The sequence below is a fragment of the Lynx rufus genome, unplaced genomic scaffold, assembly GCF_022079265.1.
Source record: "Lynx rufus isolate CCGP_SWC_20201006 ecotype Redwood Valley unplaced genomic scaffold, mLynRuf1.p SCAF_2, whole genome shotgun sequence".
Classification (NCBI taxonomy): domain Eukaryota; kingdom Metazoa; phylum Chordata; class Mammalia; order Carnivora; family Felidae; genus Lynx; species Lynx rufus.
In genome coordinates, this window is record NW_025814834.1 from 222441307 (window position 1) to 222463948 (window position 22642).

General features: G+C 59.0%; 1 protein-coding gene across 2 annotated transcripts; it reads left to right on the plus strand.

The window, feature by feature from the left end:
- Positions 1-5392: 5392 nt before the first annotated feature.
- UBE2J2 (ubiquitin conjugating enzyme E2 J2) lies at positions 5393-21124 on the plus strand. 2 transcript variants are annotated; one of them, XM_047083440.1, is made up of 7 exons: positions 5393-5561; positions 10250-10380; positions 12714-12754; positions 18192-18294; positions 18380-18518; positions 18866-18946; positions 19506-21124. In XM_047083440.1, the coding sequence occupies exons 2-7, from the start codon at positions 10250-10252 to the stop codon at positions 19788-19790; spliced, it is 780 nt and encodes a 259-aa protein (XP_046939396.1). In that variant the 5' UTR covers positions 5393-5561; the 3' UTR covers positions 19791-21124. The 2 variants fall into 2 exon arrangements, with proteins under 2 accessions (XP_046939396.1, XP_046939397.1); XM_047083441.1 differs by lacking the exon at positions 5393-5561 and adding an exon at positions 5614-5719.
- The last annotated feature ends 1518 nt before the right edge of the window (positions 21125-22642 follow it).

The window sequence follows — 22642 nt, forward strand, 5'->3', positions numbered from 1 at the left end:
GCACATCAGGTGCCCCTGGGTACCTTGAAGCTGGAGCCTTCCTGTGCAGGTGCCTCCATTCTCCCGTGGTGGGTGGCCTGATGACGACGCTGTAGTGGGTAACAAGGCAAACTGGGATGTGGCCCGACACTGGCCAGGCAGCCTCCTATTTATAACAGGCTGGCTGGGTGTGGGGTGAGGCGGGGAGGGGCCTGGCTGGCGGGGGCAGGCACACCCACTCTGGACCTGGAAGGGGAAGCCATGAGGGCAGGGATGGGGGTCCTCCCCCTGGGTGAGCCTTTCTTGCCCAGAGCCTTGGGCGCCAGGCCTAGGGGTAAAGGGCTCTTGGAGGGAGAAGAGCCCCCCCTGGATGGCTGCCCTGCCTCTCTCTGAGCAGACCTTCCCCTCCCCCAGCTCCTGACGCTCAGATCTCTCTTGGGTCAGACACCTGACTCCCAGCAGACCCTGCAGTGCCCTGGCCCCTCGCCTGTCTGCCCGCTTGCCTCCTGACGGGCCCGGGAGGGGTGCCTGCTCCCCACCGCCTGCCTGGCTCACACTGCGAGCACCGACTACAGGTATTTGTGGCCAAGGGGCACTGGGCAGGGGCCTCCGCTCCCAGAACTCAGGTGTCTAGGGCCAGCCGCCCAGCTGCTGGGACAGGCTCTAATTGTGGGAACAACCCAGGGCCTGGGTGTGGAGATAGCACCTGGTGGCCTGTGGCACACAGTTCATCCTTCCTACCATATAATATGGCCACCGCTGACCACACCACACGCTAAGACAACACGCCTCCAACGAAGATGAGACACCACGTGTCTTGGTCACGTACGCGCTGAGACCACATGCTGACAACACACACCACACTCAAGGCCAAATCACACGGTCTGGGGGGCGGGGTTGAAGTCCTTGGCCTCATTGTCGTTGTGTGAGGCCGGACGGTGCACCAGAGGCAGGACAACCCAGGACACCCCACCGCTCTGGCCCAGTTGGGGGGGGGCGTCTAGCATGTCCCCAGGATGACCCAGAGGCCTCACCATCCTAAGCGGCCAGATCCTCAGCCTGACCCCAGGTTTGAGGGCGTAGCTCAGGCCCCACTGCCCCCTCCCCAGGGCAGGGTCTACACCCTGCCCCCAATGGGTGCGGAGGCCCTCGGCGGGGATGAGGGAGGGAGCCCCACTTCCAATAGGCCCTGCTGGGACGCCTGGGCTCTGAGGAGGGGTGGGGTCATCAGCCTTGTGGCTTTGGAAGGAGGCAGATGGCCACTGGTGATGCCTAGAGAGGGAAGTCATGCCTTCACGCCTGGGGAGAGCAGGCTTGGACTCACGCGGGTGTGGGTACAAATCACATCTCTGTCACTTACTGTGGGACTTTGCCCAAATTACTCAACCTCTCTGAGCCCATTTCCTCAAGTGCAGAATGGGCCTTTGTTTCCTCTTCCTGCACAAGGCTCAGAGGTGGGACCAGCTGATATCACTGGTCCCTCCCCAAGCATCATAGCCCCTAACCTCAGCACGGGCCCGGGGTGTCTCAGGCCTCTGCCACCACGCAAGCAATTTCCCTTTGTGGGGCAGGCGATGTTACCAAGGGGGTGGGGCACACACTGTCCTGCGGGAGGCCTCCGAGCAGCACGGGAAGGTCCCAGGTGCTCTGGAATGAGAACAGGGGTAACCTGTGGCTCAGGGGGCTGAAGAAACGAGCCTCCAGGAAGGACGGCCCTGGAGGCCCCGGCTCAGGTCTGGCCAGAGTCCCTGCCAGCCAAGGGCAGCGTGGAGGGAGCTGGGAGGGAGCCCCTGCGTTCCTGTGGGAGAAGGAGCCCTGGCCAGGGACAGAGGCACGCCTGTGCCGATCGACGCCCAGTGCCCTGAAGGACTCGAGTCGAGTGCCCCGAGGAAGCTCAGTGCCCTGAGCTCATCCAGGCAGAAGGCACAAACCTTCCTTCCCTCCTCCTGGGGAAACACCTTGAGGACTGCCAAGGGGCCAACAGAAGGCGCCAGGGCCAAGGGTCAGCAACCAGTGTGGAGGGGAGGAGGCCACCCCAGAGCCCACCTCTGAGAGGGCAGAGAGGACACAGAGACTGCATCTAGTGGCAGTGAGGCCAGCAACCCCGCCTCTCTTCCGGGCACATCCCTTCTCCTGCCTCCCCAGCCTCACTGGCCCCCAGAGGAGCAGGATTGAGGGCTGGGGCCAGGCAGGGCGTCCCCAGCCCCTGGCACAGTGTGGGCCCATGCGGTCACTCCTCTACAGCTGTGTGTTGAAGGGATGTGTGGACGCCTCAGAGGCCCCACGCACTCCACCCTCTCCGCAGGACAGTAGGATGCTGGCCCCACCTGGAGTACACCCCCCATCGGGACTTTGAGAGCCAGCCTCCACTGAGGCTGGGTCTAGGGGTGCCAAGGTGTCCCCATCCAGGCTGGGGCTGTCCTGGACACTGTCGGTGCTGGTGCTGCATGGGGCCCTCAGGCTCAGCTCATTCCTCCGTGGGTGGCCCTACCCTCGGGCAGCTCAGAGTCGGTCCTAGGAGATTCTGGTGTGACAGAAGTGAAGTCGAGCCCCCGGCCCCTGCATGTGTGCTGGATTCCCGGTGGGCATGGGCGGGTGGGGGTCATCCTCCCTGGGCCTGGGGGCTGGCCCACCTGCTTCCAGGAGGGTGAGGGGCCTTCCTGGTGCAAATGCAGAGTCCCCTCACTCCCCCAAGCACTGACCACAGTGTTAAGCAGAGGCTCTGGCCAGCACAGAGGGGGCTCCCTGAGGTGCCTCCGGGCAGTTGGGGGTGGGTGGAGCTCAGGGTCTGCCCAGTGTTCCCACTGGAAGGGGTGGGGTGTGCACACTTCCTGCCTGGTCACCTCCAGGCTGGCTCTTTGGTACCCTCTCTTGAGCCCTGGTCCCATGGTCCCTACTGGTCACATGCAACTGAGACCCTCAGGTCCTGCCCTGGGGCGGGGGTGGCAACCGGTGGTGGTGGTGGTGGTGGTGGTGGTGGTGGTGGTGGTGGTGGGGGGGGGGGTGTTTTCTTGGCTCTAACCCTCTTGGCTTCCTGGCAGCTCTTCTGACACGGAGCACGGATCCTGGACCCAAGATGCTCAGGAGTGAGCATGGCCATCTTCTCCCTGCAGCTTGGCCATTGGCGGAAGTGGCAGTGGTTGGACGGAAGTCTGGCAGGAAGGTTAGCTCCAGCTTCTTCTCCAGAAGGGTGGCTTTGGGGTTTGAGAAGGTCTCAGTTGTCGTTAACTGCCAGCCTAGCTGCCCACTCCTGCCTGACTGCTGAGGCCACCAGCTCTCCGGCCAGAGGCCTGGGCAGCGTGGGCCTTGTTGGCCCGGAGGGCAGCATAGGTGGGGCCGGTGGGCGAGGGTCTTGGCAGGACCTGGTGGCCACATCTGTCTCGGGAACCTTCTTCCTCAGGTGTGACTCAAGGGTGCTTGGTGATCAGGAGGTTGGGACTGATGCTGGGGGGTTCTGAGCTGAGCTTTTCCATCAAGATGCAACCCCACTGGCTCCCCCACTTTACACAGGGACCAACTGAGGCAGGAGAGTGCCTCTACCTGCCCGAGGACCCAGGCCCGTACCGCCACTGCCTATGCTCTGCAGGTGCGCGTGGGTGCGTGCCAGACACACCTGTGCTTGAACCCCAGGTGCCCTGGGGTAGCCTCCCTTACATAACTTTCCATGTGCTAAAAAGAGCTGGGCCCGCCCTGCATGGGGACGGCAGAGCTCTCGGAGGAGGCAGAGGAGTGAAGGCACAGGCACGATGCGCAGTGTCGCAGCAGGAGGCCAAGCTCCAGAAACTGCCGGCCTCCCCACCAGGCAGGCAGGCCAGGACTGGGTGACGTGGTAGAAAGCGGAAGCAGGCTGGATTCCCACGGGTCGACTCACCTGGCAGCAGACTGGGGGACGATGGGCACTCCTTCTGGGTTCTGCCCAGGGCCTGGGGCCAGATCCTGCCTGAGATGCCCCGGGTGGGCCAGGGTCAAGGGTAAGCATGGCTGCCTGCCCTCTGCTGGCATCTGTTAATGGTTGTGTGATCAGTCACCTCGCTGACTTGTGGCCTGTACCAAGAGGCACTCAGGGGCTTGGTGAAGGGTTTGGAACACCAGCGTTGTCCCACAGAGCCATGCAGTCGGCACGTGGTTTCCAGACCTGTCCAGGCTGACGATTACCACCTGCCTCATAGTCGATATGCAGCACTTCCCCTGAAACAACCTATGAGTGGATACCCCAGCCCCCGCTTGGCCCTGTCCCGGGTTTTCTCTCCAGGGAGGGCAGTAGGCAGTACGTATGCTGGCGTACTCAGCTGCCCAGCCCACCCCGCGTTCAGACACCAACTCTCCTACCTCCTGTGTGCCATCCTCACGTCCCTCCAAGCCTTCCCCCACGGCACTCTTGAGGAGCAGAGAGGGCCAGCCCCAGGCCTCTGCAATCAGGACCCTTTTGATGCTGGCCCTGGGAGCAGCAGCTGCACCTAACTGCTTCAGGCATACTCACAGTGGCCAGGCTCTGCCTCCCCCTCCCCCAGGGCCAGGGAGGGGACTGTGGGAGCAGAAAGCAAGCCTCAGTGCAGTGTCCGCTGTTGCATAATGACCCCATTCATGGGCTGGGTGGAAAATTCAGTTGGGGAAACAGTGAAACTATTTTTATGAGGCCAGCTCTCCCCATAGGCAGGGGCTGGACAGGCTTGCCCATGGCAGACCCCACCTGGCCCAGGTTCTGGCAGTGCTCCCCATCCCCATGCCTCACTGGTGGCCAGACAAGGAGATTCAGGACGTGACTCTCAGGGGCCCCGGGCAGGTTCAGTTACTGATGGGGCCGGAGGATTCTAGCGCCTCCAGCTCTCTCCTGTTAAGTGGGCACAAGGACTGCGCTCCCCAGGCCGGATTGCTCCCATCCCGTGGAGGGTAGCATGGTGGGAGGGTCGGGGTCCCAGTGAACTCAAGGAGGAGTTCACGCCGGCACCTCCGGAGACACCCTTTGACGGAGCTTGTCTGTCTTCCTGGGATTGGCGCGCCCCGCTCTCGGCCAGGGTTCATGGGGAGGTAGTGTGCAGAGTGAGGGGATCCGGGACCCCTGCGGCCGCTGACAACCCCTGGGGCCGCCCGCCGACAACGCTGTAGCGGAAAGATGCCCAGGAGGGCCTTGGCGGCCTGACCAGATCAGCGGAGACACCGGAGGTCCGACCGCCCGGAGTTGCCCGCCGAAGCGCATGCGCCCACCGTCCCGCGGCCCCCGCCCCAAGGAGCTGCCCGCTAGTGCGCACGCGCCGACGCTCTCCCCCTTGCGGGGCGCGAGGCGGCAGCGAGACGCAGGCGACGTCCGCCCGGCCGGCTAGAGCGGCCACCCCGGGGCACGGCGCACCGGAATCGGAAGTGGGGGTGAGCACAGTTCCCCCGCCCGCCCCGTGAACGGCCATCTTGCAAGCTTAGGCGGCGGCGGTGGCGGTGGCGGTGGCGGAGGCGCTGCAGCGGTGCGGTGGGCTCGCTCCCGGCGCGGTGAGGCTCTCCGGCGCGGGCCACGCTCTTCCTTCCCTGCTCCGGTCTCGACCACGGCGAGCCTGAGCGCGGCGGCGGCCCACGCGCGGCGACGGGGAGAGGTGAGCCAGCGGCGCGGGCCTGAACCGGGGCTTCGGCCGCGCGTCCGCCCCGCTGGAACCGGCCCGCGCGGAGGGTACGGGGCCGCCGCGAGGCTTGTCGCCGTTCGATCTGCCGCTCGAGGGGCCCGGGCCTGGAGCTTCCGTGCGCGGAACCTGAGGTCGGTTACGGCGGGGCGCCCGGGGCTCCGGGCCGGGGTGGTCCTGCGGCCAGCTTGGGGATTTGGTTGGCCTCACGGCTGGGGCTCCCACGGAAGGCCCTCCTGTTAGTGGCACGCTTGCGGGCACCTCCAGGACTAGCCGGCATAGATCTTGGTTTGTAAATGTATCCTGGGAATTGGTGTTGGGGTGGCTGCCATCGAGCCCGCCGCTTCACCCGTAATCAGTACCCAGACTGTTTCGTAAATTCCAGCAGGAATGAGTGTCCTTAGGGTTATGCCTCTTGGGGTAGTAGCTGAGAGAAAATTCAGGCCGTAAGGCTGGGAAGCTCCAGTCGGCTGGCTCCACCGTGGGCCTTGCCGACTAGCGCTCACGTTGGGCCCTGGGCCAGTTCCTCGTCTGTGCCGGCCCACTTTCCACCTCTGCCGGTTACCTGCACCCTCTCAGCTTCAAGAGACGTGAACTTGTAGCTCCTTTTTCACTGGATGCCACCTAGCTGGTCTGTATTTAATTCAAGTCCAGTTCCCAGCCACTTTCTGGGCCCAGGCATGGAACAGCCAAAGAGGGGTAAAGCCTAGTGGGAGTAGAGCTACTAAGTGCGTGAGAACACAGCGCAGCGATGGGCCAGGTGGGTACTGTGTTTGTTCCAGGTCAGGTCAGTGAGACTTGGTGTAATCTGGCTTTAGTAGAAAGGAGCATCATTGGAACACTTGCTGTGTAGACTTCGGGCATGGCGCCTCGGGCTTGCAGTCAGCAGTCTGCTGTTTTCTGAAGTGTTGACCTGTGTGGCAGGTGCCTGAGTGGTAGTGGGACTGTCTCCACCGGCCCTGGGCCCCTATCCAGCCTGTGAAGCAATCCTGGTGGAGAAAGGAGAGACTTCCGTGAAAGGCTCGGGCTTGGGAGTGTCACGTGCCCATCTGGTCGGTCAGGCCAAGGTCTCATGCCACTTTGTCACCTGAATTACGCTTACTCAGAGTGGGAGAGAGGTGCGGAGAAGAGAGGAGCAGGGTGTTTGGGTGCTGGGCAGATGACAGGTGTGTCCGTGTGAGGCTGGCGGGACTCGCGGCCTGCCGGGCGTTGGTTCAGGCAGCGCTCCCTTACCTCCCGTGTGCTGACACTTTACTCCTGACATTTGTTTTCATGCTGCACCCTTTTTCTTTCAGCATAACGCTTTTCATGTTCCCCATCTGTGGGGATTTGCAGGGAACCTGAGACCTGCTTCACGGGTCTGTGCAGGTGCCGTAGACCAGAGGGGCCCCTGAGGGCACTGAGAGGGGCGAAGGAGGGGTCCTCAGGGAGCTTTTCCTTTGTCCTGAACTGAGTAGTTGAATCATAAACGTGACTTTAAAGAACATGCTTTTGAGGGGCATCTGGGTGCTTAAGCGCCCGACTTTGGCTCAGGTCGTGATCTTTCAGTCTGTGGGTTCAAGCCCCGCATCGGGCTCTGCGCTGACAGTGTGGGGCCTGCTGGGGATTCTCTCTCTCTCTCTCTCTCCACCTCTCTCTGCCCCTCCTGCACTTGTGCTTTTTCTTTCTCTCACCAATACATAAACTTAAAAAAAAGTTGATACCTTTGAGAGCAAGAATGAGCGAAAAGTTTGTGACTGACCAGGCAGGATCTATTTATTTTGTGTGTCTGTCCTGTAAGCTTCATTAAGCACCCAGCCTTGCCACATAATTACGCACAAACACGGTGGTATTTGAATTGCCCAGGGAATTTTTTGCGTAGTACAGAGTGTTAATTTTAGGGTGAACATTTAAAAAATTTTTTTAATGTCTGTTCATTTTTGAGAGACAGACAGAGCATGAGCGGGGAAGGGGCAGAGAGAGGGAGACACAGAATCTGAAACAGGCTCCAGGCTCTGAGCGGTCAGCACAGAGCCCGACACGGGGCTCGAACTCACAAACTGCGAGATCCTGACCTGAGTGGAAGTCGGATGCTCAGCCGGCTGAGCCATAGGGTGAACATGTAAAACACACCCAACAAGTCCAGTGTGGCGGTTCTGCTTCCGGTGAGGTGAGCCGCCTGGCCCCTTTGGCTTGGCCAGGAGCTTGGGGGCAGGGCTGCGCGGGAGAGCACTCCCTTCCCAGCCTGCTCCTGCTCCTGCTCCTGCTGGCGCCTGGAGGGCACCTGTGTGGTGTGGAGCTGGGTCGCAGGGAGGCCTGTGGGGGCATCTGACTAGGGAAATGAGGGAGGCTCTTGAGGGACTTAGCTTTTGAGCTAGGCCAGGAAGGGCACAGGTGGGTTTTCTGCCAGTGGAGACCAGGCTGAGAGACAGCCGTAGGGTTAGGGTGAGGAGGGGGTTGGGAGTCAGACACTAGGAGGGCTCGTTGGGCTTCTTTGTCGGGGGCTTGGCAGGAAGGGGGAGGTGTTGTAGTTTGTCTGTTTGGCTGTGGGGAGGTCTTGAAATGCTGTGATCAGAACTGTGGGTGGAGAAAGTTAATCTGATTTAAGTGTACGGGGTGGGCTGAAAAGGGGAGAATGGAAGCTGGGGGGCCAGTGGCGAGTCTGGGGTGCTTGATGGGAGAGGTAGTACGACCCTGCATTAGGGTGAGTGGAGTGGGAACAGGAGGAAAGGGTGGGCAATGACGTGTGCAGGAGGACCGCTCTGCAGGCCCTGGGGTGTGGGAAGCACACCAAGCCCCCGCTGTAGTGCAGTGGGTTTAGTGCTCTGAGGGGAATCGAGCCAGCAAAGGGGCAGGAGTCCAGAGACCTCTGACCTGACGGATCGGAAGGAGCTGTGGCTGTCGCCAGGGAAATGAGCAAGCAAAGGCCCTGAGGTGGAGATGATGGGGGGCGGAGAGTGACTTCAGGTTTGTGCAGGCTGGAGGTCAGGGTCGAGATCCTGGCCGCTGATGTCCAGTGTGCTGGCAAGATGGCCTGAGATGGCTGAGTGGCAGCCTCAGTGGCGTGGAGGAGAGCAGGACAGGCATGGCTTCGATCTGCCACCACTCTAGTCTGGAAGCTGCTGTCCCTTCCCATTCCCGCATACCCCCATGTGTCCTCTGTCTCTATCATATTTTAGACTGGCAGCTTTCACACTTTATTTTTAGCAGCAGAACTTTTTTGCCTTGCTGTCTTAGGGGAAACTTCTGCATGCAGAGCACATCAGGCTGAGCTGCTCCAATGCCTGTGAGGGTGGGGAGCTCTGTCTCCTCTCTCACCATCACTCCCCTCTGCCTCCGAGCATCACTGAGGTGTCCCAGGCTCCACCCCCCCACCCCCTGAGCCAGGCCGTTTCTTCTCTTGAATGATGGCTGCGACCTCACTCCTGGTCCTCAGCCTTCAGTGCTGTCCGGTCTCTCCGGTGCCATCTCATCTGTCTCATGCTGTCTCCTTCAAGCTCTGCTAACCTGTCCCTGGTGATCCAACAGAAAAGCTGGTCTCTCTTAAGACTTGGACCTAAAAACTTTCTGCAGTGCTATTGGCTGCGTGGCCTTGCCTCCCTGGTCAGCCTTGTCAGCCACCATTGACTGTGCTGTGGCTCCTTACACAGTGGCCCAGTGCCCTTCCCTGGACCCGTGATGCTGTCTGAAGCCTCTACCCGTGTCCTTAGCTCTGATCAGGAGGGTGCTCCTTTTGCCTCTTCCCAGTGTGAATGTCAGACTTTCAGGGCCCCCCATCTTTCTCCAGTCTCCCCTGTTCCTCCGATCCATTTTGGTTTTTAGTTACTTTTTTTTTTTTAATTTTTTTTTTCAACGTTTATTTATTTTTGGGACAGAGAGAGACAGAGCATGAACGGGGGAGGGGCAGAGAGAGAGGGAGACACAGAATCGGAAACAGGCTCCAGGCTCTGAGCCATCAGCCCAGAGCCCGACGCGGGGCTCGAACTCACGGACCGCGAGATCGTGACCTGGCTGAAGTCGGACGCTTAGCCGACTGCACCACCCAGGCGCCCCATTAGTTACTTTTTTTTAAAGTAATTTTGTGAGACAGCACTCATGCAGGTGGGGGAGGGGCACACAGAGAGAGAGAATCCTAAGTGGGGCTCACACTATGGGATCATAACCTGAGACGAATCAAGGGTCAGATGCTTAACCGACTGAGCCACCCAGGTCCCCCGTCCCCCCATTAACTTTTGAGCAGTAGTAGATATGTTGGAAAATGTTTAACAACAGGCTTTTGTTGGGGGCTGGTTTGGGGTGCATCCTGATTTCTGTGGTGTAAACATTTCATTAGCACAGAGCGCAGGAGCACCAGGCCATGCTGGCCTCAGCACACCGGTCCTTAGGACCCTTTAAATTCGAGGTCTTTCTCCCGGGTAGGTTCTTTGAGGACGGAAGCGGGGCTTTGGTTTTGTTTCGTTTTTTATCTTTGACCTGGTGTCACATAAACGAAGGTTGTGGGGGGCAGACCCCCAAGGAGACTCGTCGAGTCCTGCTGGTGTGGGGGTGGGCGGCAAGTCAGGACAGCCCGCAGGCCTGGCTTCTGGGTGGCTGGGCTTAACCTCGTGGGACTGTTGAAGCTGTCTGTGGCTGAGGAGGCAGGGCGTGTCTGTCGTTCTTTGGAAACAGACGTTTGCTTTCCCTAGATGAGCAGCAGCAGCAATAAAAGAGCTCCGACGACAGCGACCCAGAGGCTGAAACAGGACTATCTTCGCATTAAGAAGGACCCGGTGCCTTACATCTGTGCTGAGCCCCTCCCTTCCAATATCCTTGAATGGTAAGGCTCCACGTGACCATTCACCCCACGCCGACTGTCACCTGGGTTCTCTGCTCGCTTGACGGGGAGGCCCTGGTGCTCCTGTCCTGTCGTGGCATTGGGAAGGGTGCATCTGTCTGTACCGCTTTCAGACGCGGGCAGGCTGAGGCCTACGGATGGGGCCTGGTTGTCTTCCTGATGGGCGGCGGCTGGGGCCACTGTGGGGTCTTCCTTGACCTCTGTCCCCTGGGTCTGGAGAGAGCACGCTGGGGAGCGCCTCTCGGGTGGGTCTGTGGGATCCATAGGGGAGGCTTCGGGGCACGTCATGGGTCTCACGGCTGTTGGTGGAGAAGTTGCATTTCTAGACTCTCCTTTTGCTCTTTGCGTCCTGGTGCTGTAGAGTGGCCTGTCCTGTCTTAGAGAGTTTGTGACACAGGGTCAGGGGCCCTGATGCTTGGATTCCTGGCGCTGGCTGGGGCAAGTGCTTGGTAGCCCTGGCCGACGTAACAGGCTCTGAGCCTCACGCACACTTGCTACATAGTGACTTTCAGGCTGTGCTCAGGTGTGGCCTTAGGAGGTTACGTGCTTCTACGGAAATGCTGCCCTTACCAGATTTATCGGTTCTGTGGGAAGTAAAGTGTAGGGTTGAGGTAGTAAGCATTTTCTGTGTGAAGGGTATTTTGTCCAGAGAAAAGGAGTTTAACTGGGTGAAAAGCTGTTTTTTAGGTTGGACAGGTGTTTGGACAGGTGTTCACGGGTTCTGGATCTACCTTCCTCAGCTTGGGGAGGAGGGGCTGCTCCGGCAGGTGAGGGAGGGTTTTCAGGGTGAAAAGGGCCGCGCGGGACTGAGGCTTTGGGGTTACAACAGAGCTTCCCCGGCCCCCTGAATTGGCAGATGGAGGGGGACAGCTCCCACAGCAGTCGCAGGGTCGTCCTCGTCGTTTGGGGAGCCTCTCTCTGCCCGTGAGTTCAGATCTCCAGGTTCAGTCATTCACAAGGAGGATCGATCGCTGAGATTTGTTTCCATGGAAAACCAGCAAAATTAGCAAAGGGACAGACAGTGCGCTGGGGTCGGAGTCCATAGGAGACCGACACGAGCCCCCCCAGCCCTGCTGTGACCACACACATGAGGTGCTGTCCCCCAGGGAAGCCTATCAGAGACCCAGGACGCAAGATTGCCAGTTGGAGCAGGTCACGTGCCTCTGCCCGGCACCTCCCAGTGTTCCAGACCCCCAGCAGAGAGGCCGGCTTCCTTCTAGCACGATCCATGTTGTATCGTTGGCACAAACAGTTTATGTTGCATCAGGGTGGTGAGCCCCTCTCCCCACTCTGGAATCCAGTTCCCAGACTGGCTGGGGACAGTCGTGTCCGGCCTGCTGGCTGGGCTCTATCACCTGCTGGGGTGTCCCCCGAGTGCCGTGCTGCTTGGCCACTCAGGCTGCTGGGCTCTCTGCTCTTGCTCGCTGCCCCTACCCAGTGTTCCCAGACTGGACCCCGGAATTGGGAGCAGTGACAAATTAAGGCCACGTTCCTGGGTGTGTCACATGCTTAAGCTCTGAGGCTTGTTCCTGGTCCACCAACACAGGATGGCAGTGTTTGTGTAGTAAAACATATCAGCTGGCATGTGTTTCATCCACGACGTTCAAGTGGCATTTGTGGGAAGAGGGGTTTCCGAAGGGATGCTTAGTGACGTGCTAACAGCTGTGTCTGATTGGCTCTGCGTTCCCTTTTGTGCTTTTCTCTTATATTTGAAAATGCTTAAGTCCACGCACCTCTTGACGTGCGGCCGAAGCTCCTTATTTGCATGGGAGAGTGGAATCTGTGAGTGCCGCCGCTCGTGGTCTGAAGCACGTGGGTCCACCTGGGCTTGGGCTCTGTGTGAGGACTTCAGTGACAGTTACAGGCTATCCCTGTTCTCCTGCGTGAGGCCAGCTGCTCTGAGGTCACGCGTCTGCTTCTTCTAGAACATCAACACTGGGGGACACAGAGCCACCTCATGTCACCAGCCCTTCCCTGCTTGGCCTACTTCGTGATATTTGGGCACACTGAGAAGTGCAAGTTTCTAAGTACATCTCAAGAATGTGTGTGAAATTAGCATTTGAAAATTTGTTACTGGACTTTCACGGTTAGAGAGTGTTAGTTTCTTAGGTGTTGCAGGCACGAAAGTGCTTTGTGGAGGACGTGAAAGATACAGTTCCTAAGACCCCGTTAGGAGTGCGTAGACCACAGCACAAGTTCACCTGGGATGTTCGCACGTCTGGTTTCGGCTGGACCCCACACCCCGGCCACGGAGGGACTCAGAACTCGGAGTGTTTGCCGTCCCTAAAGCCAGCTCATTTTCTTCTCTCCCTCAGGCACTATGTGGTCCGAGGCCCAGAGATGACTCCTTATGAAGGTAAGTCAGTCTTCAATCTGAGCGAGGGGAACAAGAGACCTTTTTGTCTTCTGAACAGACCTCTCCTGTCAAGCACTTCGTGTCTGTGACTCACGCTCTAGTCTGCATGTCCGTTAGTAACATTGCACTTGCTTGGAGTCCGTCCTCGTTACTTCAGATCCTAAAGCGGTTTAGTCTTCACGGGCTTTCTGTGAGTCTCAGAGGTTACCCAGCCTCTGACGTGAGTGGGGCCAGAGCCGGAAGACAGACCTGGTAAGCCGTGCAGTGCAGCCATTTTCTCCTGCTGTGTTCAGACCCGCACGAATGTTGTCGGGAAAGAAAGCCGTGGTTGTCGAGCACTCGCTCTGCCGAGCCCTCTGAGCCACGTGGTAGCCCTTTCGTGTGGATGGGGCCCCGAGGCTCACGGGGAGGGTGCAGGGTCTGCCCTGGCACAGCCGGGCACCTCTGCTCTCCTTGTTCTGCCGGGGCTGACCTGGTGATGCTGCCCAGTGTCCTCTGGTGTCATTTACAAAGTAGACCTGGGATTTTTCAGTCAGCGGGTCGGGGGCCTACAGGGAGCCTGGCACCAGCCTCAGGGTTTAGGCCAGGTCGAGGGATGAGCCGTGGTGGGGCAAGCCCAGGGCAGAGCTGTGGCCGGGCTGTACCTTCAGCTCTCCAGCCACTGGGTCCTCACTTTGAGTGGCATCTGCCTCCACATGGGGGTTTTGCGTAAGATTTCACTGGAAAAGAGTCCGGCTGCTGGGAAGCACATTCGAGACCCACTGCTCTGGACCATGAGGGGAAATCTGTGGGTGTGGGTGGGTGGTTAAGAGTGGAACTGGCCTGGCTCTCTTGAAGGTGTCACCAGCCTTATGAGGACTCTCCTTTGACACAGGAGTCTCTGTTCTGGGAAGACGTGTCCTGGGGAAACAGGTGCAGAAGCCTTTCTGTAGGGTGGGTGTGTTAATAGTGTCACACTGGGGGCTGCCCGAGTGTCCAGCAGCGGGGTGTGGGCTTGATGGGCTTGTGGTGGGGTTCCTAGAAAAGCAGCAGCAGATGGGCTTCAGGGCAGCCTGGACAGGTCATAATTAAAATGCCTGTTAAGGAGGCGCCTGGGTGGCTCAGTCGGTTAAGTGTCCAACTTCGGCTCAGGTCATGATCTCACGGTCCGTGAGTTTGAGCCCCATGTCGGGCTCTGTGCTGACAATTCAGAGCCTGGAGCTGCTTCGGATTCTGTGTCTCCCTCTCTCTCTGCCCTTCCCCTGCTTGCTCTCTGTCTCTCTCTCAAAATAAATAAACATTAAAAAATTAAAAAAAAAAAAAAAAAGGGGGGGGCGCCTGGGTGGGTCAGTCGGTTGAGTGTCCGACTTTGGCTCAGGTCATGATCTCGCGGTTTGTGAGTTCGAGCCCCGCGTCGGGCTCTGTGCTGACAACTCAGAGCCTGGAGCTGCTTCGGATTCTGTGTCTCCCTCTCTCTCTGCCCTTTCCCCACTTGCACTCCATCTTTCCTTCTCTCAAAAAGAATAAACATTAAAAAAAAAATACTTGGGGCGCCTGGGTGGCGCAGTCGGTTAAGCGTCCGACTTCAGCCAGGTCACGATCTTGCGGTCCGTGAGTTCGAGCCCCACGTCGGGCTCTGGGCTGATGGCTCAGAGCCTGGAGCCTGTTTCCGATTCTGTGTCTCCCTCTCTCTCTGCCCCTCCCCCGTTCATGCTCTGTCTCTCTCTGTCCCAAAAATAAATAAACGTTGAAAAAAAAAAAAAATTAAAAAAAAAAATACTTGTTAAATACACGTGTGTTTCTAACGAACTAGGAATGAGAATTTTTTTTTCTCACAAGTGGGATTTTAAGGTTTTTTTTTTAATAGTTTTAATATTTTTCCAATAAATTGTGAACATTTAGTAATTTTGTAACCAGGCCTGTTGCTGCTGGAAGTGAACCTGGACAGGGGTGGAGGTGGCGGGGGAGGAAAGGGCAGGCCCCGAGTGGAGGCTGCTGGGCTTGGGACCACAGGAGACCACCGCCCCCCCCCCCCCCAACCCCCAGACCCAACCCTGTCACCAGGGCTTCTTTATGTGTGGTCCTGCCCTGTGTATCTCCCTGCTGGTCATGGCCTTCAGGCTGTCTCCTCAGAGACCAGCTTTTCCTGCTGTTCCTCCTTTCCCTTCTTTCTTCTTTCTCTCCCCCTCCTTAGCCTTCTCTCCCTCCACTGCCTGCCTCCCTCTTGCCCCTCAGCACCTGCTCCTGTCTCTTCCCCTGCTGCCCATTCTCTCTTGCGCTCAGGGCTGCACTCTGCACTCTGTAGCCCTGCCTTCTGCTGACCATTCTCCTCAGGGTCGATGAGGGGCCCCCTGAATTGTCAATCCGAGGGATGGCTCTCCGGCCTCGGTGTCTGGGGTTCTGTGGACTTTGGTGGTGTGGGCTCCTTCCTCCACACCTGCTCCTTCTCTGGCTTCTGGATGTTCCGACCCCTCCTTCTCAGTCTCTCATGGCTGCACCCTGGCCATGTCCGTTCGGCCTGTCCTTGCTCTGGGCTCTGCGCCCACGCTACTCCTGGCAGATTCCAGGCACACCGATCCTGACGGTTCAGAAGTGGCTTCCCGCTGGTACAGGCGTTGCTGAGGATTCTCCCTGAATCGATCTGTGGATTTTACCCAATCCTATCAAAGTCCTGGCACAGTTTTTTGTAGACGTACACAAATTTATTCTGAGATTTTTATTGTAAAACGTACACGGAAAGGCAGAGGACCCAGAGCAGTTGAAACAAGAACGGAGTGGGAGGAGTCAGTCTGCCTGGCTTTGAGATGCCTGAGCTTCGGTGAGCCGAGTGTGGAGGGAAATGCGGGTCAGTGGAACAGAGAACCCAGGAGCTGCTTGGCACCGCGGTGGCCCACGGATCTTTTGTTGTTGTTGCAACGGAGTTGCAGAAGCAGTTCGGTGGAGGAGGTGCGTGGTGCAACATCGTCCCTTCCCGGGCGCTGTCCTCCCTGGCCTCTCTCCGGGGCCACCGTGCTCTCTGGGGTTTCCGCCCCCAGGGCTCGGTCAGGGCTTTGCTCGTCGCTCGTCTGGCTATGGACGCTTGGAATGAAGGATGTGGGAGCTGCTGGCATGGGGGTGCGTGCGCTTCTTCTCTGCACTCCCCAAGGGCTTGACCTCTGGGTGAGGCTCCGCCCTCCCACGTCCCCTGCTTTGCCTCCTTACCTCTCAGGATGAGCCTCCCCCACAGACCCTCCCGGAGTTCATCTCGTACGCTTGACGTTGCACGTCTGGCCGTGGGGGTCGCGTGCGTCTGCGGTCCGGCGCGCGCCGCCCGCCTTGCGGTCGCTTCCCCGGTTTGCGCGGCAGCCGTCTGCTCCCTGTGCGGTTGCCTCTCTGCGCGGCTCCTGCCGAGCGAGCCCTTCCCTCGGAGGGTAGCGGGCGTTGGCCGGCTTTCACCTGGCGTCTCTCGGGTGGACGCAGGAGGCGGGGCTGCCGGGTCAGTGTGGGTGTTGACGTTCACGGGCTCGCCGCGAGGCCGCATCCTCCTGCCCACCTGCCCTCCGCTGCGGACGGAGCCGTGTCCTGAGCGGCCAGCTCCAAGCGCACGTCAGCCGAGCCTGCTTCCTCTTGAGAAAAGCACCTGTTGGTATCTCTTGCTTATTTTCCAGTTGGGCTTTTCTCAGCGATTTCGGCTGACTGTGCCTCGAGTGTCGTTCATAGTGCTAGTTTCTCGCTCGGGGGCCCGTCTGGCTGTTGAGTCGGCCTCACGGGGGACACTCGCTCACGTCATCCCTCCGGTCCTGGCAGAGCTTGGAGTGGGAGACGGCACTCACGTGAGGCGGCCGGGGCGCTACGATCCGTACGAGACGTGGGGAGGCCCGACCCGAGTGGCGTGAGAGCAGACGTGTGTGGTGCGTCCCGGTCCTTGAGGTGGGGCCCCACCCAGGGTGCTGGGGACGGCAGGGGGCCCGGGTGGAGGGCAGGGCGGCACTCCTGAAGCCTCGCTGCGCAGGCACGCACGTGCACACGCATCACTGGGTGTCCGGTCAAGTCACGTCCCGTGTCGTCTGCCTGCAGTGGGCCCGGGGCTTTGCGTTTCCAGTAGGCTCCCAGGTGCAGCCCCGAGAGAAGGGTGTGAGGTGAGGTAGCCCGTGGGACCGTGAGCCGAGTGGGCAGGGGCGAGAGCCTTGAGGCCCGCGCGGTCATCCCAAGTGAGCAGTTTGGATCGGTTTGGAGGCATGGCCAACAGGGCTTGCTGGTGGAGGAGGTGTGAGGTGATGGCGGTGGGTGGGGGCAGGGAGGCAGCGGGGCCTCCCAGATTTTGGTGTGAGCGGCTAAGAGGGTGGCGTTGCTGTTCGAGGGAAATGGGTATTGTGTCTTGGACCTGTCCGGGCAGTGTCGCCCGGATGGTCGGCCCGTGGGTCAGCAGTGGGGGGAGGAGCCCCAGAGGGCCAGGTGCAGGTGCCAGTTGGAGATACCCCCGTGTCACGTGAGCCTGAGGAGCCAGAAGTGTGAGGGGTCAGGGAGGGCACCAGAGGAGCCAGTGGCCAGTGCTCGGGGCAGTGGGACGGGAGTGGGGAGCCAAGGTGGGGTGGCGCCCAAGGAGGCCGGGGGCGTGGTTGTGAGGTACGGGGCGGGCTCTGCTGATCTCCGTGTCGGATTTGGGGGACCGCGGTGGGGGCAGGAGCCTCGGCAGGGTGGACCTGGATGTAGCTCTCGAGGGGTTTTACATAAAGGAGGGTGAGCGGCTGGCAGGAGGGGGAGTGAGGTGGGGTCAGGTGTGTTGTTGTGTTTTTTTTTAAACATTCATTTGTGAGAGACAAAGGCCCAGCACGAGTTGGGGAGAGGCAGGGACAGGGGGAGACGGAGAATCCCATGCAGGCTCCACATTGTCAGCACAGAGCCCGATGCAGGGTCAGGCCCACGAACTGTGATATCGTGACCTGGGCCGGAGTCAGATGCTTAACCGGCTGAGCCACCCAGGCGCCCCTGGTTTTTGTTTTTCTGAGATGGGAGAATCACATGATGGCAGTTGGTTGCTGCAGGGTGTCATTCGGTGGAGAAGGAGAGACCAGGAGTGCGGGAGAGGGGTCTGGAATAGGGGTGACCTCAGCTGACCTGCTCAGGGGTGGGCGAGAGGACCCAGTGAGGAGCTGGGTACGGCTTTTCCTCTGAGGCTCAGTTCTCAGTGACAGGGGGCCCGGGAAGGGTGAGCAGGGTTGTGCATGTGGGGCAAGGGCCACTCTTGATTTGTGGTCATGAGCCCCCAGTGAGACTGCCAGCAAGATGCTCGTGTTCCGGGGGTGGTCAGCCGCTGGGCCCGGAATGAGGGGGGCGGCGCTGGCAGGGTGGGGGCAGAGTGGGAGACTGAGGGTCGTGGCACCAGCCTGAGGGCTGGAGCAGAGCTTGGTACCTGGGGCTGCCCCCACAGGGGGTGCACTGTAGACCGTGACAAGGCTCTTTCTCTGTTTTGCTATAGGTGGCTATTACCATGGAAAACTAGTTTTTCCCAGAGAATTTCCTTTTAAACCTCCTAGTATTTATATGATAACACCCAATGGAAGATTCAAGTGCAATACAAGGTAAGGCATTTCTGCCGTGCTTCTCAAGTGTGAATGTGGTCATGACGAGTGTGTGTGCTCTGTTGAGTGGGTCCCTGTCTTGCAGGCTGTGTCTTTCCATCACGGATTTCCACCCAGACACGTGGAACCCGGCCTGGTCCGTCTCCACCATCCTGACTGGGCTCCTTAGCTTCATGGTGGAGAAGGGCCCCACCCTGGGCAGTATAGAGACGTCGGACTTCACGGTGAGGGGTGGAGAGCACGGCTCGCATGTTGGGGGGCTCCCGCTCATGTCCTCGGCAGTGGGAAGAGCAGGCCGGGCTTTCCTCCAGGGACAGCACGGTGTCTGGTCCTTGTCGACTGGTCTTTATTTTCTTATCGTCTAAGTGGGAACTAAGTTTCATGTCGTTAATTGATGATAGTGAAAGACGAGTAAGCCTTGATGAGGCTGAATTAGTTTGTGGTGAACGGCGAGTTTATCGAGTGCTTTCAGCAACACGAAGACAACAGCTTTTGAGGATAAAATGTGTGTAGAATTTGAAAGAGTTGAAATTAATCTTCAGGCTGATATTTCCCTTCTGTTTCTTCCTAGAAAAGACAGCTGGCGGCACAAAGTTTAGTGTTTAATTTAAAAGACAAAGTCTTCTGTGAATTATTCCCTGAAGTCGTGGAGGTAAGGCACAGATGCTGGCGGTGCGTTTTGCGATGCCCTCGCCAGGAGCACTTCCAGACTTGATTCTTCCGGAGAGAGAACTGTGCTGCTGTGTGTCCCTTTGCTGCACACACACCGCACATAGGGCGCCTGTTCTCACGCGCACCTGTAGGTGCTGACTGGCAGGTGCAGCCCTGCCCCCCTCCTCAGGGCGCAGGGCTCCTCGGGTGGGCTGCTGGGCTGTGGGGAAGGGCCTGCCAAGAGGGGCTGGCATGTACCCTCATCTTCGCTCTGGAGCAGGGTAGGCCGCACCCAGGTCGAGGCCACAGTGATTCTGTGTCGCTTGGACATGCTCAGTCTAGGCCCTGAGCGGCGCAGGCTTGGTGTTTTTGACGAGTCCCTGGGTCCCCTCATCTGTTAAACAGAGTTAAGGGCGCCTCCCGCTTCCGAGGGTGAGTGTCGGGCCGGTGACCACTGGCCTCCCAGGCAGGATCTTTGTGGTGGATCTCAGGACCCTCCCTTGTCCTAAAGGAAGCAGTTTATTTCGACCAAGCCTTGTTCCTTTCTGTTTTTATCTTAGGAAATAAAACAAAAACAGAAAGCTCAAGACGAACTCAGTAGCCGACCCCAGGCTCTCCCCTTACCAGACGTGGTTCCAGACGGAGAAACACACCATGGTCAGAATGGGCTTCAGCTCCTCAACGGGCACGCGCCGGGGGCCGGGCCGCACCTCGCGGGCCTCCAGCAGGCCAACCGGCACCACGGACTCCTGGGCGGCGCCCTGGCGAACTTGTTTGTTATAGTTGGGTTTGCAGCCTTCGCCTACACGGTCAAGTACGTGCTGAGAAGCATAGCGCAGGAGTGAGCCCCGCGCCACAGCCGGCAGAGGTGGTCGAACCGAGGGCACCGTGCCCGAGCTCGCCATGGGCTGGCTGGACGTGCCGCCAGGCGCAGGGTGGACCTGCCTGACTTCTGGGGTTAGCTTTTTAAAAACCTTTAAAAGGAAAACAAAAACCAAAGCGTGTAATTTGGATTTAGAGGAGGTGCAAGATTCTCCGCTCCCTGTCCTCGCCCTGGGGTCTGTTGGGAACCATGGAGCTTGGGTGTCGAGGAGGGACCTTATGCTTTGGTTTTATAGCTTAATCTCCTGTATCGTCTTTCGGACCTGTTTTAGTAAACCTGTTTTTCATTTTACTAGATTTGGTCACTTAAAAATACAAAACTCGATTAGCAAATACTCTGCGTGCAATTCTTGGTCCAGTGGAGCCCTGGCTCACCAGGCAGGAGCAGTTACCACAGCTGTGCCTGGCCAGAGGGCTCAGGGGCCTGGCCAGGGGGCCCAGGGGCTGGCCAAGGACGGCCACGGACGGGGGTCCAGGAGACGTGGGGGTTTGGCCTCAGCGTTTGAAACGTGTTTGCATTCTCTTGGAAAGAAGCAATCCTTCCTAGGAGAGTGGGTTCTTGTTTTGCTGAAGTTGAAATTCCACATCCGCTTGATGTCTGACCACAAGGTGGCGTCCTTTGTTCAAAGAGCCACCCTATCCTCTGCGGTCCCGAAGGCTGCTTTCACTTTACTCCCCGCCTCCCCCCCCCCCCCCCCGCCTTTCCTCCACACCTATGCCAGGCTGGGCTCCCCACTGCCACCTCCAGGTTCCTGGCTACTGCAGGGGTGACCTTTGGTACCCACAGGACATTTCCTCTGACCCCAGCAGCCCCGTGGAGTTCTGTACCTGACAGGCTCCCCTCACACTTGGCCCAGATCTTGGGTGTACCCTGAAGATAGGCTCCTGTGTTCCTTTTCACAGCTGCTCCCCGTCCGGTGTGGGCTCTTCCCCTAGAAGACCACACGCAACTGGGCATCAAGAGGAGGTGAAGGCTGCCCCGGGAGGACTGGCCTGAGTTGCGGGCGGGGCTGGTGGGGTTAAGCTGGCTCCCCGGGTCGCTGATGTCTTCCGTTAAGCGCCTGCTTGATCGTTTCCCTTGCACGTTATTTGGAAGCACTGTGTCTGTGAGTCATGGGCTGAGGTGCTGTGATTTCACTCCAGAGGCCAGAGGGGGCTTCAGGTGCAGCCACGCGCTTGTACATCTTCGACTTTGGGTTTTGATCAGTTTATTTAAAATTGCCCTATAATTTACCACTTGTGTGTATTTAACCCACTCGTGTGAAAAAAAATCTTTCATTATATCTTTGTTCCTAAATTTTGTGCCGTTTGAGTCTCTGTTGGCGGAAATGCAAGTCCGTCTCAGCCCGGTGCCCGGCTAGCCGCTAGCCCATGGGCAGGCCAGCGGTCGGGCCTGTGAGGGGTGGGGGGGCTGGAGCTGCCGCATCTGCAGCTCGGTGGTGCCCCAGGAATAACCGCGGGCCCTGGTGGCAATGCTGCTGGGCCTGGGTCCCTGCGTGGGCGGTGCTGGGCAGTGGCGAGGCTCTGCTGTGCTGGATGCCGGGCCTCGCCCTCTGTCCACACCTGGCTCAAGGGTGCGTCTGTGGAGGTGGGCATCTGATCAAACACTTAGTGTTTCCTGAGGTTTTTGAGGAGGTAGATGGCTTAGCAAACATTTTACTCGACGCGGGTTATTTCTTTGCTGTATGCAAAATCTCAACTATCAAAAACCCTTTGTCAGCAGTAGAGGTAGATCCGTGCGGTACGGAGCCTTCACCAAGGGTCCAAGGCGGTGTGCTGTCTGAAGTGACCCGAGATTAAAGATGCACTTGGGCACCTGGCTAGCTCAGTCGGAAGAACGTGCGACTCTTAATCTTGGGGTTGTGAGTTTGAGTCCCACGTTGGGTGTAGGGATTGCTTAAAATAAATAAAAATTCAGAAACAAAGATGAACTTGTCCTGTGGGGCTACACGTGTTGCTCCCTCTCGGAGGAGTCCCTGGCCCCTCGTTCTTGTGTGGGGTCCCCGGTGGAGGGCAGTTGGACCCCCTCAGGCCACCCATTGGACGTGTGCTTCCCCAGCTGGCCCGGCTGAACCCCTGAGTGTAAGCCGTGCTGTGAAGTCTCTGGGTCCAGGGGGAGAAGCCCCCCAAAAAACTGGTCCTGTATGGACGCCGGTGAAACAGTCCCGGAGGTGTGCCCTGTGGTCCCAGAGAAGGGCATACCCGACATTTATTTCTCCCCCAAGAAACTTCCCAGGCAGCCGACAGGTCTGGGCTGAGGCTGGAGCGGCCCTCCCGGTGCCAAGGGCATGACTTCAGGCAGCCCGCTGTAGGGACGGCACCCAGCATCTGGGCTGTGGCTGTGTGGCAGCTGGCCTGAGCCTCTCCTGTGCAGGCAGTTGATGTCTGCGGCAGTGAGGCGTGGACGCTGGAGAGCAGGGTCCCTTTGGTGGTTCCCGGCAGCCCCCGTGCTCACTGGGGGCGCTGGGCCCTGGGAGGACCCGTGGGATGTGGGGGAGGGGGCACTGAAAGCAGAGAGCTGGTTCCCTGACACTGGACCCAAGTCTAAGGGGGCAGTGACCTCCCGCAGAGCATGACTTGGCCGAGACTGCTGGACCAGTGGGCCGAGGAAGTGGCTCCTGCTTCCTGCTTGTTCTCAAGGTGCCTGGGGATGGGAGCAGAGCTCATGGTTCAGGCATGGTTGGACCTGTCTGAGGCCCATTGCCATGTGGCTCCCCCATCCTGCTTCAGAGGCCCTCCGCTGTTGGCCTGCCTTTAGGAGGACCGTGCCGGAGGCTGGTGCAGCTGGCAGTGTCCACACGGCAGCCAGAGACGG